An 18,160-nucleotide genomic window follows, 5' to 3' on the forward strand; every position below is an offset into this window, starting at 1 on the left:
CCAAATTTAATGAAACTGAAATCATTTGAAAATTCGCAAAAGAATTCCCTAGTTCACCTGAAAAAGAAATGCATGTGCGTGACAAAGACACTTTTGAAAAGGAAGAAAGCTGCCTAATGTTATAACCTACCCCAAAGTGACAGTTTTTTTGAGAACTTTACACAACTTTGCACTACAGTAACTGACAGATGCATAAGACCCAAGTATATGTTTTGATTCTAAGGTGCACCTTTTTCGTATTTAGGCACGTTTGTAATTGGAATCAACTTCCCAAGGTGGCTAATTTTAGAGGTCCATCATTCATTTTGATAGAGGAGGCACCTTCCCTTATATCCAGTGTATTTGTAATAGATGTGATAAAGTATTGTGTCAATGTTTGTTTGTGGATTTGGTGGGAAGAATACATAAAATAATGTGTTTTATAGTGATTTATTTTATAATAGCATATCTTAGATTTGATGACATATATTAAAAATTAAGATGTGAAAGGGGAATATTTCAATTTAGAAAGATAAAGGTGGAGTTTTAAAATAAATAGTGCAGGAAATCTTGGCTAAATTTTTGTGTGTAATAGAAAAGAAGAGTGTAAGATCCTTTCTTCACACCTTACTCCAAAATAGATTTCAGACTGAAATTTAAATATAAATAGCTATATTATTATCAAATAGTAGAAAGTGTAGGTCAGATGCTTGTAATCTTGAAATGGAGTAGCACATAGGATTACCTAGGCATGAGAGAAATAAGGAAAAAAAACTCGCTAAGCAAAATTGTTTGTAATATATATGTGCTGGATACTTTTTTGTATTTTTCACGAGTAACAAACATTTTTTAAAAGTAATACATTTTAGTACCTAAAAATCAACACATTTTGTTTGACATAACACCCTGGACATAACTTTAGAAACACTGGAGAAAATATTTGAAACACATAGCAAACAAAGGATTAATATGCCTCTGTGTTAAAAACTCTTATAAGTCAATAAGAAAAAAATTTAGCTCTAAAATAGGATAGTAAATGTTATGAATAGGTAACTCGCAAAAAGAAAATATAAATAGTCAATAAGCATATGCAAATATATCCTACTTTACTTATACTTAAAGAAATATAGATTACAATAAGATTTCTTTTGCCTACCAGAATGCCTACCAGTTCTGCTAAGGGTGTATCTAGTGAAACAGGCAGCCTTTCTAGAGAGCAGTTTGTCAGTATGTATGAAAAGCTTTAAAAATAAAAAGTATAAAGCTGTTAATTCAACATGGTAATTGTAATAGTAAAAAATAGAGGAAAAAATCCCATAGACAAAGTATTAGAATTATGGTAAATATCTGTACATGGGAATGCTATGCAGCCATTAAAAATAACATAAATGTTTACTAGCATGGAAGGGTGTTCACTATATATTGTTAATGAAATAGAGCAAGTTTTAAAACAGCATGTTATGATACGTATACTGTGATTCCATTGATTAAAATGTAGCCTATACACTGATTTGTAGCATATTCACATAGAAAAAAAAATAGAAGAATATAGACAGAAATGTTTATGTAAACTATATATAGTAGGATTATAGGAGACCTTCATATGTATAATTTCTCTAGTTTGTAATAGATATCTATTACTTTTATAATTTTTAAGAAGCTACAAAACTCCTTTGTGATATTCAAATCTCTTTTTATGTGTTTCTGAAGTAGACTTCAGGTTGTAAGTATCTCGCATAGGCTATCTTTCTATTCTTCTTTTGTTTTTAACTTTTCCTTTGGGACAAAATTCTCTGTACTTTTTGACACACCAATTAAAATTAATGCATAAACAAATATCTCTTTAAGATAATTAACATGTTGTTATTTCAAGGATATTACAGTGGTAAAATCCATGAAGAGTCCTCCTGCTGGTGTCAAGCTCGTCATGGAAGCTGTCTGCATCTTGAAAGGCATCAAAGCTGACAAAATTCCTGACCCAACAGGTTCAGGAAAAAAAATTGAGGATTTCTGGGGCCCAGCTAAGAGACTTCTTGGTGACATTAGGTTTCTACAGTCACTCCATGAATATGACAAGGACAATATTCCTCCAGCTTATATGAATATCATAAGAAAAAATTATATTCCAAATCCAGATTTTGTTCCAGAAAAGATCAGAAATGCTTCTACAGCAGCCGAAGGTTTATGCAAATGGGTCATAGCAATGGATTCATATGATAAGTAAGTCCTGATAAAAAGAAACCTAACTGGTATGTTTTCTTTTCACATTTGGTCAGTTAGTATGAAACTGAAAAGCTATATAAGTGAGAGGCTCCTTGGAAAATCATGTCTGAATCTGCATTGTGTTTACATATTTACTGGAGGTGAGATTATACCAACTAAATAGTATAACACAGTGGTTCTTAAACTTTTTGGACTCCAGAACCCTTTTCTTTTTGCTTGGTTTCATTTTTTTAAGAGATGGGGTCTCTCTCTCTCTGTTGCTCAGGCTGGAGTGCAGTGGCCCAGTCATAGCTCACTGCAGCCTCAAACTCCTGGGCTCAGAAATCCCCCTACCTTAGCCTCCTGAGTAGCCAGGTTTATGGGTACATGCCACCCTGCCTGGCTAATTTTTCAAATTTTTATAGAGACGTGGTCTTACTATGTCAGCAAAGTAAGGTCCTACAGGCTCGTCTTGAACTCCTGGCCTCAAGCGATCCTCCTGCCTCAGCCTCCCAAGGTGCTGGGATTATCAGCATGAGCAACCACACCTGGCGCACTCTTTATACTCTTAAAAATTACTAAAAAACCTAAAGGGCTTTTGTTTATTTACCATATTAGAAATTAAAATGGAGAAATTTTTAAATTCAATTAAAATAGCAATACAGGCCGGGTGCAGTGGCTCATGCCTGTAATTCTAGCACTTTGGGAGGCCGAGGTGGGTGGATCACTCCAGGTCAGGAGTTTGAAACCAGCCTGAGCAAGAGTGAGACCCTGTCTCTACTAAAAATAGAAAGAAATTATCTGGCTAACTAAAAATATATATAGAAAAAATTAGCCGGGCATGGTGGTGCATGCCTGTAGTCCCAGCTACTCCGGAGGCTGAGGCAGGAGGATCACTTAAGCTCAGGAGTTTGAAGTTGCTGTGAGCTAGGCTGACGCCACGGCACTCACTATAGCTCAGGCAACAGAGTGAGACTCTGTCTCAAAAAATAAAAAAAATAAAAAATAAAAAATGAATAGCAATACAAACATTACATGTTAATATAAATAACTTAGGTTTTAGAAATCCACATTTTTTTCTGAAAAAAAAGAGTAAAAAGCAATGATGAAAGGAGTGGTATTTTATTATATGTTTTCAAATCTCTTTAATATATAGTTTAATATAAGACAACTAGACTCCCAAATGTGCTTCCTCATTCAACCTGTTACAATATGTTGTTTTGATTGAAGTACATAAAGAAAGTCCAGCCTCACACAGATCAAGGGAGGACCTCAGGAATTCCTCGAAGGGGTACATGTCTTCAGGATCCCCAGGGGTACTTTGACTGCACTTTGAAAACCACCACCACAATATGTATTCTTGTGAATGAGGAGCCTTTATTAAGGATTGTATGAGAACCAGATATATCATGCACAGAGTAATAATTATTATTTTTTCAAAAAGCAACTGTTAACAGGATGTCTTTTAAACTCATACCCAATTTTAATCATTATACATATATAGTAATGCTATGTATGTTTCAGACCATGATCTATTATGTTAATGATAAATTTAATGTTTTATCTTTAATTAGAAAGATAACATGACTGACTCTATTTTCCAGATACTAAGAAGAGTATTTAGATCCATCCTTTTTCCTGTATAATCTCTTTTGTTACTACCTACATATGTATAAGATAACTGGTTTTCGTTGAAAGTGTATTCTAGGGTTTTAAAAAAAAAGTAAAACAACAAAGATAAAATACCTCACTTTCTCCTCATCAAAATTAAGCTCTAGCCAATTGGGCTTGTTTCTGCTAACATTGTGATATTCTACACAGATATTCTAGTCTCCTTTTATGAAGTCACCAAAATTCACACTGGCAATATGTTAATTTGGGTAAAAATATATTTATTTGAAAACATTATGTATATTTGATATCTATTTTAATAGTCATTTCTTATGTCTGGGATCAAGTTTGGCTGATTCTTAGATGAAATATGGAATACATAAATCAGTACAGATTTTTGTATAAAGTATTTTGAGTCGTAGTAAGGATGTTAGAAATGTAAATTCAGTGGTAGAAAATGCATTAGAATGTTAAATAGATATTTAATTTTCCAATTTTACTTTTTTCAGAGTGGCAAAAATAGTAGCTCCCAAAAAGATAAAACTGGCTGCAGCTGAAGGGGAGCTTAAAATTGCCATGGATGGTCTTAGAAAGAAGCAGAAAGCCCTTCGAGAAGTTCAGGACAAACTGGCCAAGCTTCAAGACACACTTGAATTAAACAAACAAAAGAAGGCTGACTTGGAAAACCAGGTAAGTGCTGATATAGACAAAGATAAGCAAACTCTGAATTATTGTAAATAAGAATGACATTTATACTAGCATGTAACTTACCAGTCCTGTTTTCTTCACCGTCAGGGGTTGGCAAACTATGGCCCACAGGCCAAATCTGACTATTGCCTGTTTTTGTATGGCTTATAAGCTAATAATGGTTTTGACATTTTTAAATGATTACATATTAAATGGCTATATAAGTACCTACGTAATACATAATATTCTTAGTTTTGCCTCTTGACTCACAAAGCCTAAAATATTTCTGGCCCTTTCAAAAAGAAAAAAATCGCCAGTCTATGCCTAAGATTACTAGAATATTGAGCTAGATTATTTAAATCATATTTCATCTTGTAAATAAGGAAATTGAGAACCAAAGTGCTGAGTGACCTATGTTCTATAATAGTTAATGGCAGAGCTGACATTAGAACTCAAAACCCAGAACTATGCAGTATCCACTAAAATGTTTTTAAAGCTAAAAACATTGCTCTAACTTATTTCATGATATCATTTCCAAAAATTAACTGCTGGGCTGGCACAGTGGCTCAGGCCAGTATTCCTAGCACTGTGGGAGGATTGCTTGATGTCAGGAGTTTGAGACCACCCTGCGCAAGAACAAGACCCCATCTCTACAAAAAATTAAAAAATTAACCAGGTGTGGTGGTGCACACCTGTAATCCCAGCTACTTGGGAGGCTGAGGCAGGAGGATAACTAGAGCCCAGGAGTTGGAGGCTGCAGTGAGCTATGATGATGCCCCTCCACTGTAGCTGGGGTGACAGAGCAAGACCCTGTCTCAGAAAACAAAACAAGAAAAAAAAAATTAACTGAAGTCTGATTATGTTCCAGAAAAAAAGTGAAAATATTTTATAACAGTAACCATTTATTGAGAGCTTATTATATATAAGGCCCTGTTGTTCTAAGAGCATTATGTATTATCTCTTTTATTCTCACAACAACCATTTGAAGAAGGTAATCATTTTGTACCATTCTGAAACTAAAGCACAGAAAAGTTTAGCAACTTGTCCATGGTAACCCAGCTTCTAAGCATTAAGTCTAAGACTTGAACTCAGGCAGTCTGACTCTAATGGCTGCACTCTTTCTATGGTACTAGATTGCCTCTTTCTATAGGATCTATCCTGGATTCTATATTTTTACAAATACAAGACATTGTCCTAATCTTTAAAAATGTGACCTATTATGGCACGAGTTTCAAATGATCAGTTTTAGTTTAAGTAATATAACCAATAAGTGGATGTGCAGTTGCTCACTGTAAACTTTTTTCAGTTCTGCTATAGGTTTGAAATTTTATTTATTTTTCACAATAAAATGTTGGAAACTTAGGGTAATGTAAAATGAACATGTATTTATATGTACTAAAAATCTGCTTTTGGAGGGAAAATTTTAGCTAAAATATTTTTACTTAGTAGCTTCTGATGGCAACTTTATCATAGTCCAAGACCCAATTTGGTTTATAATAAACACTGTTGAAAGAAGAATAGGTGAGGAAAGAAACTGGGAAGACAGAAGTTATTTAAAGAGAGAAAATTAAAAGAGAAAAAAATTTGATTTAGGAAATATCAAAAATATTACCAGTTACAGCTGGGCACTGTGGCTCACACCCATAGTCCCAACATTTTGGGAGACCAAGGCAGGAGGATCGCTTAAAGAATTTGAGAGCAGCCTGGGCAAAATAGTGAGATCCCATCTCTAAAAAAAATTAAAAAATTAGCCGGGCATAGTGGTATGCACTTGTAGTACTAGCTACGTGGAGGCCTAGGCAGGAGGATCCTTGAGCCTGGGAGTTGGAGGTTGTAGTGACCTGTGATTGTGCCACTGCACTCCAGCCTAGACAACAGAGTGAGAGACCTTGAGACCTTTTTGAGACAGACCTTGTCTCAAAAAAAAAAAAAAAAAATTAGCAATTTCATACCTTTTGCTCTTTTCAAACCTATCTTTAGATAAACTTACATAGTATTTTATATCTTTTAATCTAAAAGCATTTATTTAATATAAATGTTAATAGCATTAGGAAAAAGCATAGGCCAAATTCTTAGACCAAAATAATCTAAATGCCTTTGCTTTCATTAATTATTGAATTCTTTTCATATAAGTTATTTTTGAACTGCGAGATAAGCCTTATTTAAGCTTGTCTTCCTCCAAGAGTTATGATGTTAAGTCACTTAAAAATTAAATCAAAATAATTCAGGTATTCTGCTGGAATATTCCTGTTGCATGAATTGAAATTGCTTTTCTCACCAGGTTTGCCACCTTCATAATTATCCTCCTCCCTCTTTTTTTTTTATCACCTTGCTTAGTTATGTATAATCATATTTGGTTGACAGTCTTATGCACAAAGCATGCTCTCAGCTATTGATTGATTTGCTAATTTAAGCTTAAATGCAAGTGTCTGAATAGATTGACACAATTTAACAACCTGAAAATTGTTCTTTGTAAATAAGCATAAATTATTGAAACTTTTAAACATTTTTAGCATTAAATCAACCATAAGTTAAATGAGAGGAAGGTGTTTGTAGAATATCGAAAATAAAATGTGTCAAGATTATTTTAAATGGAGAGAAAACATCCATATTTGCAGGAGAATGTCCTTTAATACTTAATTAGCTCTCAATGTCTTGTACCACAGATCATTTCCTTAACTAGTGCTATTCTTTGCATTATATGCTAAATAATCATTACGAATTTCCTAAATTTTATTAAAGTAGATAATTTATATGAAAAACTTCTAAAATATCATAGTGAGATACATCATATTTTTTAGATAATTAAAAAGAATTCCAGGCAGAAGTTTGCAATTAAAAAAATAATTTATCTCTGAGGGTAAAATCTTACAGAATTTTAAAGTTATTCTATTTGTAAATGTTGATAAAAGCTTCCTTTTATATTTGAGGTTGACCTGTGCAGCAAAAAACTAGAACGAGCTGAGCAGTTGATTGGAGGCCTTGGAGGTGAGAAAACCCGATGGAGCCAGACAGCTCTGGAGCTGGGGCAGCTGTACATCAACCTGACAGGGGATATCCTGGTTTCCGCAGGAATTGTCGCTTACCTGGGAGCCTTTACATCTAACTATAGACAGGTAAGAGAAACTCTTTCATCACTTCCTGACCTTCCTCTCATCACAACCAGTATTAACCTGAGGGTTTTTAGGTTTCAGTTTTTTGGTAAGTATAAGAAACAAAATATTTTACATGATCTCTAATTGTGTATTTTACTTATTCTATAAATTAACATGGTAGCCAAAAGATGTTACATAAAGTACTGTTCTAAAATCTAATTGTTTCAGAAACAAGAAAGCTACTTTAAAATGTAATCTGAAAATGGTAGACTATAATGATAAAATTTCAGTTCCTAAACAAGTACTGCAGAAAGGTATCAGGGCTGTGTGTGTTCCTGCTCAACTACTCCCTATCAGTCTCAGTAAGTCATTTCAAATCACTTCAGAGACCGAACCTTCAAGGGAGCAAAAGGTGAGCCTGCCTAAAACCGTATTTATTGATAAGTGGCTTCATTCCTTAGAAAACAAATCCAGAGTTCCCTTTTGCTCCTTCTGCCTCTTTCTTCTCCCTGGCCCAACTCCTGATCCTAGGAGTTAATCCTAATTCTTCTTCCTGCTTTTCTCTCCCACTTTTCAGTTCCATACGTAATGAGACCCAGAACACTTTTCAGCTCTCTTCAGAACAATTGAACTGGAATCCAACCCAGAACGTGGCTCTCTCAAAGCAGGATGAAAGATTTAGAAAAATTTTAAAACCTAAAAGAAAAAATGGGGAGAAGATAATGAGAATAAAGAGAAGGGAGAAATTCAGAACATTTGGCAATAGTTTTTGGTGTCAAACAAGGAGAGAAAGAGTACATGATGATTCACCTTTATGTACAGCTTTCTAGTTTTACCAAGCATCTGCTTGCACATGGTCTCAACTGAGCCTCACTTAATTTCCGGACTTTCTCCTAAGCAGGGTTGATCCTTGGTGCCATTGTTATGGTTTGTTTGATTGTTGTTTTTTTAACCAAACATTTAAAATCCTCACATAGATGGTGCTTCTGTCTTTAGTACTACCTTTGTGCTTTAGTGGCCTTTGTCCTGGTGCATGACCTCATATTCTTCTTAGCTTTGTTCATTTTCATCTTTGGATGACTTGTCTAAGGTTATGGAATTAACAACTTATAGCTCAAATAGTTAACATTTGACATAACATTATTTAGTGATAGATTTGTTTGCTTCATAATTTCAGAAACTGAAGCTTATAAAGTTTAGGAGAATTGCTCAAAGCCACACAGCTGGTTAATGACAGAGCAGGAGTGAGACCTGTGGCCACCTGCATCCTAATTTAGCACTCTCTCCACTCTCCCACACTGACTTGGAACAATGGAGAGTAGCTGCAGGCACTCTTTCCCTTCTCTGCTGGTTCAGAGCATTTCCCTGGGTGTCTGCACAGGCTCCTGTCTAGCATTGCCGTGCCATGCTGAAAGTATGCTAGCTCTACCCAGTTCTGTTCCTCCCAACCCAACCCTCTTGACAGACTCATTCCAAGCAAGGGACTGCACCTTGCTGATTCTACTACCAACACCCTGCTCCTACCAGAATGGGGGGCTGCCAAGTCAGAACATCACACAAATCCTTCAGGGGCTCCTTGAACTCCAGAACTGAGACCTTGGAAATTTACTGACAGAGGCAAAGCCACATTCAAATTAGACACAAGTCACAACCAAAACTCAGAGTTCCTTCTGTGAACTTCCATTCACTGTCTGAACCCTTGATTCAAGTAGCCACTTCATCCCATCCCATCTCATCTTTGGGCAGGCTTAAAGGCAGTTTCATCCCTTCCTTGCTTCACCAGATCAACCTAGATTTTTACTTTCTTTAACCAGTCTCTGATGTTACTGTTCCTTCTGTGAATTCATTCTCTCAGTCTTACTTTTTCATCTCCACTGTTTTATCTGTTTCTCGCAGGTCAAGACAGCAGGCAATTTATACCCCATCAAAGGTTTCTCATTCACTTCTCAGCATAAGGGCTGTGGTGGCAACGTCAGGTTCTTCCCAGAGCTGTTCCTCGCTTCCAGGCACCTTCATGCCCAAGAACCAGCACTTGTGGCTCTTTTAGTCAGACTTCCCTAAGCACTCACTTTACCCAATGCGTAGAGACTGGAAGTGTTCAGGAATTTACTCCCCTCCTGGGCAGCTCTTAATGAATGTCTGATGGGAGTGTGAGTCTCTCCTATGGTTGGGACAGCTCCAAGGAGAAACCTATACTCCAAGGTTACCTGTGGGATCAACCTGGAGCCACTGACTGCAGAACTGAGGTTGCACCCTCACCCTTTATTGGCTTCTACTCCTTTCTTGTCCTGCTTCCTCTGGCATCCGTTCCTCAGTAAATCACGTCACGTGAATCTTCACCTCAGAGTCTGATTCTGGGAAACCCAAACTGAGACGGAGCCCTTACGACATTTGGTCATTTTTTTTTAACAGCAAAGGATTTCAAGTCTTTGGATATCAAGGGCCCTCAATAAATAGCTGAATCGTCCCTCCAAGCTTGAATCTCAGTAGTTGTCAATTATTCGTCAACTCCTTTGTGGAGTTCCCAGTGCTTTTTATAAATAAAACATAGAAAACTCCAATTCTCCCAGGGTAACTGGCCCACAGTACATCAACTGCAGTGCCCATGCCAATTGTGCAAACAGAATCCTACAATGCTGTTAAGGACATACAAACCCTGGAATTGAGTTAATTTGAACATTCTAAGTGACCTTTTCTCTGCCAATAATCAGAGTCAGCACTGTTTCTGTGGTGGTGGATATTTTCAGCAAGATGACACCCTTAACGGCCCGTTTTCCACTTCAACCCTCTATCTCAACACCTGACTACCAGCCGGAGCCCTCGGCTTGTATTTTGAGATGCTTGTTCAGAGTCCCCACGTTCATTTCAGTTATTCTCTGGTGCTACACCCTACAGACGTGTATTTGGACCACTTAAACTGCTAATCCAGAGTTCATTTGTGGTGACGTACTGTACCTGTCAACTCTAAACAGAACATTCCGCAGCAACTGTTGCTTCCATTTTCTCTTCTTCCACCTATCATTGGCTACCGTGCCTACTCCAGCATCAAGCTAGATCGAAAAAAGCTTGCATACCTCCCTAAAATGTCTGCAGGCCAGCCGACGGCCTGAAAACAAACAGAATAAAACATGCTACTAGGAACTGTGTGCAGAATCCAAACCGGAAATGTTATCTGCGCCCCCTCCCTCCCCAGCCACACCTCCTGTTCCTGGTACCAGTAGCCAAATAAGACAAAGCAAAACAGTCGGATGATACTTACTAAGTACTTGTGCTAGGCAGCAGTTGGGCCCCATGACCTCTATCTCAGAGAGTATACCTATGAATATGTCACGTTACATGGTGAAAGGACTTTGCAGATGGTATTAAGGTTACTAATTAGCTGACCTTAAGGTAGGAAGATTATCCTTGGTTATCTTGGACATCCCTAAAAGATGAGCCTGAAATATCTTTTTCGAACAAGAATAAGGAAGTGCCCAAAGAATGACAGGGCCATGTTAAAAGGAAACAGAATTTAGCTTAAAGATATTCCTACTGGCCAAATTTTGGACAATTTCAGTATCACAATAAATAGTGATAATAACATAACTCAATGAATAAAATATGAATCTATAATAACATAAATTAATAAATGGAAAAAAATGAGTGCTTGACAAAAACCAAGACATTTTCATAGTTTCAAAGTATCTCCCCACAAAAGAGCTTATTAATTGCAAAGGGAAAGGGAAAAAGAGCAGCTTCACAGTGGAAAAGCTATAATGTAGTATTTCACAGTTTCTGCCTTAACTGTTTTAAATCATGGCTAAAAACTCAATATTCCCTTTTGTGGGCAGTTTGCTAAGCCCTCACCCCAAGCATTTCATTTATTAGGATCTCACACTTCTGGGTTACAATAGGCAGCTTCCAGAGGCCTCCAGATACCTAATGCTCAGGGACAGCCCCTTCTTCCTTGTACCCACAGAATTATTCAAAATACCCAATCCCCTCAAAGCCTATGAAGGCCAGCTAACCCCATTTTACTTACCACATATAAACTGCTCTTACAGCTCCAGCCTGATGCTACTCTGTCTCTGGTAAAACACCCTGGGTGGCCCTATATGGCAGCCTTCTCTCTTTTGGAGCGGTAAAGGACAAAGAGATCTGCCTTTCATCTGTCTGAGTGTCTTTGTGTTGTGTCCCACCACCCAAAGAACCTATAATCACAATGAGAGCATATAATTATGAGACAGAAGCCTGGGAGACAACACCTTAATCAGGTGATAAAAATTGGTATCATCAGTAAATGAACAATTTGAAATTGTGTATCATCTGATGGGATGCAATGGCAAGAACACAGTACCATTTCTGTGATATTCCTGCCAAAGGTGCATAACCTGAATTGAATCATGAGGAAACATCATACAGATCCAACTGAGGGGCATTCTATGTGATATTAACTGGTTTTATCAATGTTGTGAAAGTCATCAATTCCCCCAAAAGCGTCATGGTGTTTCCTGTGCAAACCTAAAGAAATGTCTGTCCAGCCTACTCAGCAGGAAGCTGCGGGAGATGGCAGTGCCCACCATGCCTTCTCAGCCAGCACCACCTGTGCACAAACAGCATCCTCATCAATCCAAAGGCTGGTCCCAACACCATGCATAACCACCTTCCTCTTGCCTGTTCCTAACTTATTTTCTCTCCAGTCATGTCTTTCACTATTTCCAAAATCTTTCATCTGTAACCTCAGCTTAGACATTGACATTCTGAATATGGCTCGTAAGTGCCCTCCTGGTTCCTGGGCAGACTCTGCCCCGGGTAGGGTATCACAAACTATAATATGTGCCCTGATCCTTGATGGCACTAAATTGCCCTGCCATAGTCCCTTTCAAATGGCACAAAAATGTTTTCTGTGTCCCTGCTTGTTTAAAATGGATTTGCTTTTCTAGTATAATATTGTATTTGCTGGATATTTGTAATATAAAGAAAATGTGTAAAAAAAAAAAAAAAAAAAAACATGGTGGAGGCCTGGCGCAGTGGCTCACGCCTGTAATCCTAGCACTCCGGGAGGCCAAGGCGGGTGGATCATTTGAGCTCAGGAGTTCAAGACCAGCCTGAGCAAGAGCAAGACCCCGTCTCTACTAAAAAAAATAGAAAGAAATTAGCTGGACAACTAAAAATATATAGAAGAAAATTAGCCGGGCATGGTAACACATGCCTGTAGTCCCAGCTACTCGGGAGGCTGAGACAGGAGGACTGCTTGAGCCCAGGAGTTTGAGGTTACTGTGAGCTAGGCTGACGCCACGGCACTGTAGCCAGGTAACAGAGCGAGACTTTGCCTAAAAAAAAGAAAAAAAAAAACCATGGTGTGGTCCCTAACTACTTTAGAATAATAATTGGTAATTATTTTTTTCCAGATACAAAATTCTGACTTCATTAAGTGATCAATCTAGACTTTATCTCAGCATTGAATATGTTGAGTATATATAGCTGACCTAAATTATAATTTTATTTTTAAAAAATCTGATAAACACAAATCATTTTTGAGGTAGAGTTTCCACAATGGTTTATTGACTCACTGAATGAAGTATAGTTGAGGAGTTACAAAGTATTCCTTTGGTAACCTCATTTCTGTATTTTTCTGTGTATGTTTTAAAGAACCAAACCAAGGAGTGGACAAATTTGTGCAAAGGAAGAGATATCCCCTGTTCAGATGATTATTCTCTTATGGGTATCCTGGGAGAAGCTGTGATAATTCGAGCTTGGAATATTGCTGGATTACCTTCTGACTCATTTTCCATTGATAATGGGATTATCATAATGTAAGAAAAATATTTTCCTCCCAAATGATTTTTATTAGATTTATTTATCTGCATACCTTTTAACAATTTTAGATAGCAAATTTTTACAGTATTGAAAAACATATACTTACCTAATTAATCAGCTAAATTAAATATGAATGACTACTTCTTTCCCCTATTAATATAATAGTTGAGTATTGGAGACTGTAGTAAACAAGCAAACCAGATGACTTTTGCTTAATTTTTTATCAACTTTTGATGAATAGAGCAAAACTCTGCTATAAGTGAAGTCCAAAATTTTCATTTCCATAAAATACAAGGTTTTGTTATTACAAGTTAATGACATATACAGCAGTGGGTTGTTGGTGGTAACTGGGTAGGATGGTGTTCCAAATTCTTAGTCCCTGGTGTGGGACTAGGACTGGCTTAATTGTATAGATATGTTTCTGGGTCCTGGGCCATTTGGGCCTTTTTATTTTTTTTTTTTGAGACAGAGTCTCACTTTGTTGCCCAGGCTAGAGTGAGTGCCGTGGCGTCAGCTTAGCTCACAGCAACCTCAGACTCCTCGGCTTAAGCGATCCTACTGCCTCAGCCTCCCGAGTAGCTGGGACTACAGGCATGTGCCACTATGCCCGGCTAATTTTTTCTATATAGATTTTTAGTTGTCCATATAATGTCTTTCTATTTTTAGTAGAGACGGGGTCTCGCTCTTGCTCAGGCTGGTCTCGAACTCCTGACCTCGAGCGATCCACCCGCCTCGGCCTCCCAGAGTGCTAGGATTACAGGCGTGAGCCACCGCGCCCGGCCGGGCCTTTTTAGACTATTCCTAGAATCTCCTGGTTAGTAGATAAACCCCATGGAAACTGGGCTGGGAGAATACTAGAGGCTTGTCCAGCCTCACCCTATCCTCCAGGTCTCACCTCCCAGAAACCAAGGACTTCAGCCTGTCACAGTGTGAGGACAGTCATCAATTGTGCTATTTCCAAGTTCATGTGACCATGAGCCTTTTATTGCTAAGCCAGTCTTCTTGGGGTTTTATCATGTTAAAAATTGCACAGATATCTCTTACTATCAGGAAACATTCAGTTAGTTCTGTTACATGACTATTTTGATTAGTTGTTAGTTTACTATGAAAAAGTAATTCATATGATGGTACTTTTTAAAGTAAAAATGGTTGAGATATGTAAACTTTTAAAATAGAATTAACCACTAAATGTGAAGACTAATTATTCTTTAAATTTTTGTATATAGTAGTTATGAAAATCATTCCACACACATTAAAACTCTGGTGAACACATTTATTCTCCAATAAATTATCTGGACATATGGATTTCTTTAGCATTATTTTCCAAATTGTTCTACAAGGATTTGAAATATGTGCAATTTGATTATAATATAAAAAAGATAAAATCTGATTAGGTCACCTATGGGAAATTAAAGGAATAATTACTATTAGATACATGAGACAAGCTAATCCTTATAGTTGGGCTTTGAATTAAGTTCAAAGCTTTCTCGTAACTAAGGCAAAAAAGAAAAGTTGTGTCATGTAGTTCTTACTTGTTAGCCAAGTAAATCATATGTAGGCAGACACTTTTCAGGAACTAAACTTAAATTTAATTATTTTGATGATTTAGAGAAAAAGATTAGAAAAGATTTTCTTTGGGGAACTAAAATTAAGTACAGGATACTCTGATCCAATAATCTAAATTAATCCAAGGAGAAATCAGAGAATCTAGATATATGATAAATATGTGAATTAGCTTGCTGTTAAAATAGCAGATTTGTAAGTGCTTTTTAACAAGCACAGGATGGCAACTAGTTTGTTGAATTGCTTAATACGTGGCATGTGCGGACAGATTGTGTTGATTAGCATTAGAGTACACCTTAGAGATCAACATATGTGGGAGATTTCTGAAATTTTAGAAGTACAACATTTACTTTCACTTTTGTCCAGCTGGACCAATCAACTTCAGCCTGAAGAGTAGTCAAAATTTAGCTGCTTTTGTTATTGTTGTTGCTATTTTTTTCCTCTCAGAAAAGAGCTTTGGCTCTTCTTAAGCTCTTGTGAACATACCTGGTTATGTCCTCCTTAGTGGTGATTATGTCTTTACTGTTTTTTTGTTTTGTTTTTATGGGTTGTTTGTTTTTGTTTTTATGTCTTCATTGTTTTTGGATTTGCAATTTATATACCATTGTTCCACTTAGCAGGACATCTATAACCATTATATCCATCATTGGAGGCCAGATCACATCTTATTTTCTAGCAAATAAATGTGCTATTTCTTTTGGATTCAGTCTTACTTCAGTAATAATAGAACCATTGATGAATATTTCTGCTCTTAAGATCCTAAACCTTTCAGCGATTAATTTTCAAAACAACACACATTTTGGGAGGGATGGAAGTAGAAAATGGTGTTAATGAGTCATAACCCCTACATCTTTGCTATTCGTTTGTAAAAATGTTGAAATGTTAGCAAAAAGTTATGGAAGCAACTAAGAAGAAAATAATATAAACATTTTTCATTCTTGGTTTCTTTTCTCAGTATCATCTGGTAATCTTACCCTGAGAGGTTTCAGTAAATAGGTTTAAGTTGATATCATTTTGAAGTATCAGATAAGTATCTTATTTACTTGCATAGTGCCTACTTCCATTCCCCAGAGAGATCCTTGCCTGATAATGATAATACCTAATATTGAGAACTTACTGAGAACCTAATCCTGTGCTAAGTGCTTTTCACATGTTATCTCAGCTGAGTGAGGAGTTGATTATTTAGGAAAACTGGAAGAATCTATAAAATTTGGGCAAGTTAAAACATAATTAACTTCTGGGGCTATTGACACCTTAAGGTCCTTGGCTAATTAGAATTTCAAAGGTTAGTGATAACATTAAATGTAATTGGATTGTATCTGAGCATTTTCACTAGTAAAGGATTAGGATTGTTTAACAGCATCGTAAGTAGATCAAACCTGTATCTCATATAACTCTGCTTTTTAAAGAAAGTAAGATTTCATTTCTATGGGGAGAAAGATATATAGGATTATTTCAGTAGCACACAATAACTGAGAAGAACAACACCTTTCCTTGTCTGTTTTTATGAATTTATGTGTGTGCATAAAGAGGAAAATATCAAAACTCTGAAATGTACTACTGCTATATATTCAAATTGCATGTCTTTCCATGCAGACTGCTGTGAACATGTATTATCACTGTTAGAAGTCTGTATTTTTCAAAAACCCAAAAGTGCTCTAAACAACAATCCTCCCTAGACAAACACTGTCAAAACTTGGAACACTGAGTGCTATAAAAAATCAGTTTCCATTTGGGAACCACTGGTTTTAAAGCATTTGTGGATTCAAGAATGTTTGATGGAGAAAGTAAGTATGAGGAAGATTGTGTGGAGAAAAACATTTTCTGGTTAAAAAAAATGCAGAATAATGGTGGAGAAGTAGCAAGCAAGTAAATACAGTGCTTGTTCATTTTGAATTCAGGATTTATATTCATCTAAAGAGTGAAGCTATTTAAACCAATATTTGTTGCATATAGCTTTCCACAATAATTGTTGGGGTGTGTGTGTGTGTGTGTGTGTGTGTGTATTTAAAAACTAGTATTTTCTATCTATATTGAAAAATATCTCCTTTGAAATTGTATTAATCTGTTTTTCAAGGAAGCCTTAATCTTTAAAAATAAATATAAGCTGAAGTCACAAACATTGTACTGCCTTTGAATAAAAAAGAAGTTACATTGAGACTGTTTGGGGGAAAAATAAGTTTAATACAGTTATTAACTGGGTATAGAACATCTGTTTGTGTGTAGCTACACACATATACACCCACACATACACAGATTGGGGACGGGGGAGGATATCCAATTGTTCTAGCACAATTTGTTGAAAATATTGTCCTTTTTCTATCAAAGTGCCTATGCATCTTTGTTGAAAATCAGTTGTCCATATGCAGGAGGGTCTGTTGCAGAATTCTCTATTCTGCTCCATTGACCTTTTTGTCTATCGTGATATAAGTACCAAATATTGCCTTGATTATTGAAGCTTTATATTTGTTCTTTTTTAAAATTGATTGGTCTAGTTGTTACCTCCCAATATAAGTTTTAGAATCATTTTTTAAATATCTGCAAAAGATCTTCCTGGGATTTTGACTGGGACTGCATGGAATCTACAGATCAATTTAGGAAGAATTGACAACTTAATAAGACTTCTAGTCCATGAACACAGTATACTTTTCTGTTTATTTAGGCCACCTTTGATTTCTTTCATCAGTGTTTTGGTGTTAGATCTATACTCGGTATTTTTTTATTTTTGTGTACTATTATAAATGGTACTTAAAAGATTTCATTCAATTGTTCATTGCTAGTGATAGGAAAACAATTGATTTTTGAATATTGACTTTCTACCTTGCAACTTTGATAAACTCATTTTTAGTTCTAGGACCTTTTATGTAAATTCATTGGGATATTCTATATAGACAATCATGCTGTCTGCAATTAGTGACAATTTAATTTTTTACTTTCTAATCTATATGTCTTTTATTTCTATTTCATGGCTTATAATACTGACAAGGACTTCCAGTATAATGTTGAACAAGGGTGATGAATCAGACATTATTGCCTTTTACCCAAACATAAAGGAAAGAGTCCTTTATTATCATGTGTGATATTAGTTGTAGGTTTTTTGTACATCTTTTTTACCATGTGAAGGACATTGCCTTTGATTCCTGCCTTGCTGAGGGTTTTAGCAGTAATGGATGTTAAATTTTATCAGATGCTTTTTCTGCATCTGTTGAGTTGATTTTATAGTT

General features: G+C 36.2%; 1 protein-coding gene across 1 annotated transcript in view; it reads left to right on the forward strand.

The window, feature by feature from the left end:
- DNAH7 (dynein axonemal heavy chain 7) overlaps positions 1-18,160 on the forward strand; it is a 238,249-nt gene that overhangs the window by 137,376 nt on the left and 82,713 nt on the right. The window contains exons 43-46 of the mRNA XM_069469091.1: positions 1,853-2,199; positions 4,302-4,482; positions 7,410-7,595; positions 13,206-13,369. Of these exons, the coding sequence (XP_069325192.1) occupies positions 1,853-2,199; positions 4,302-4,482; positions 7,410-7,595; positions 13,206-13,369 (878 nt within the window). The remainder of the gene's footprint in view (positions 1-1,852; positions 2,200-4,301; positions 4,483-7,409; positions 7,596-13,205; positions 13,370-18,160) is intronic.

The sequence above is a fragment of the Eulemur rufifrons genome, chromosome 1 (assembly GCF_041146395.1).
Source record: "Eulemur rufifrons isolate Redbay chromosome 1, OSU_ERuf_1, whole genome shotgun sequence".
In the NCBI taxonomy this organism is placed as follows: Eukaryota; Metazoa; Chordata; class Mammalia; order Primates; family Lemuridae; genus Eulemur; species Eulemur rufifrons.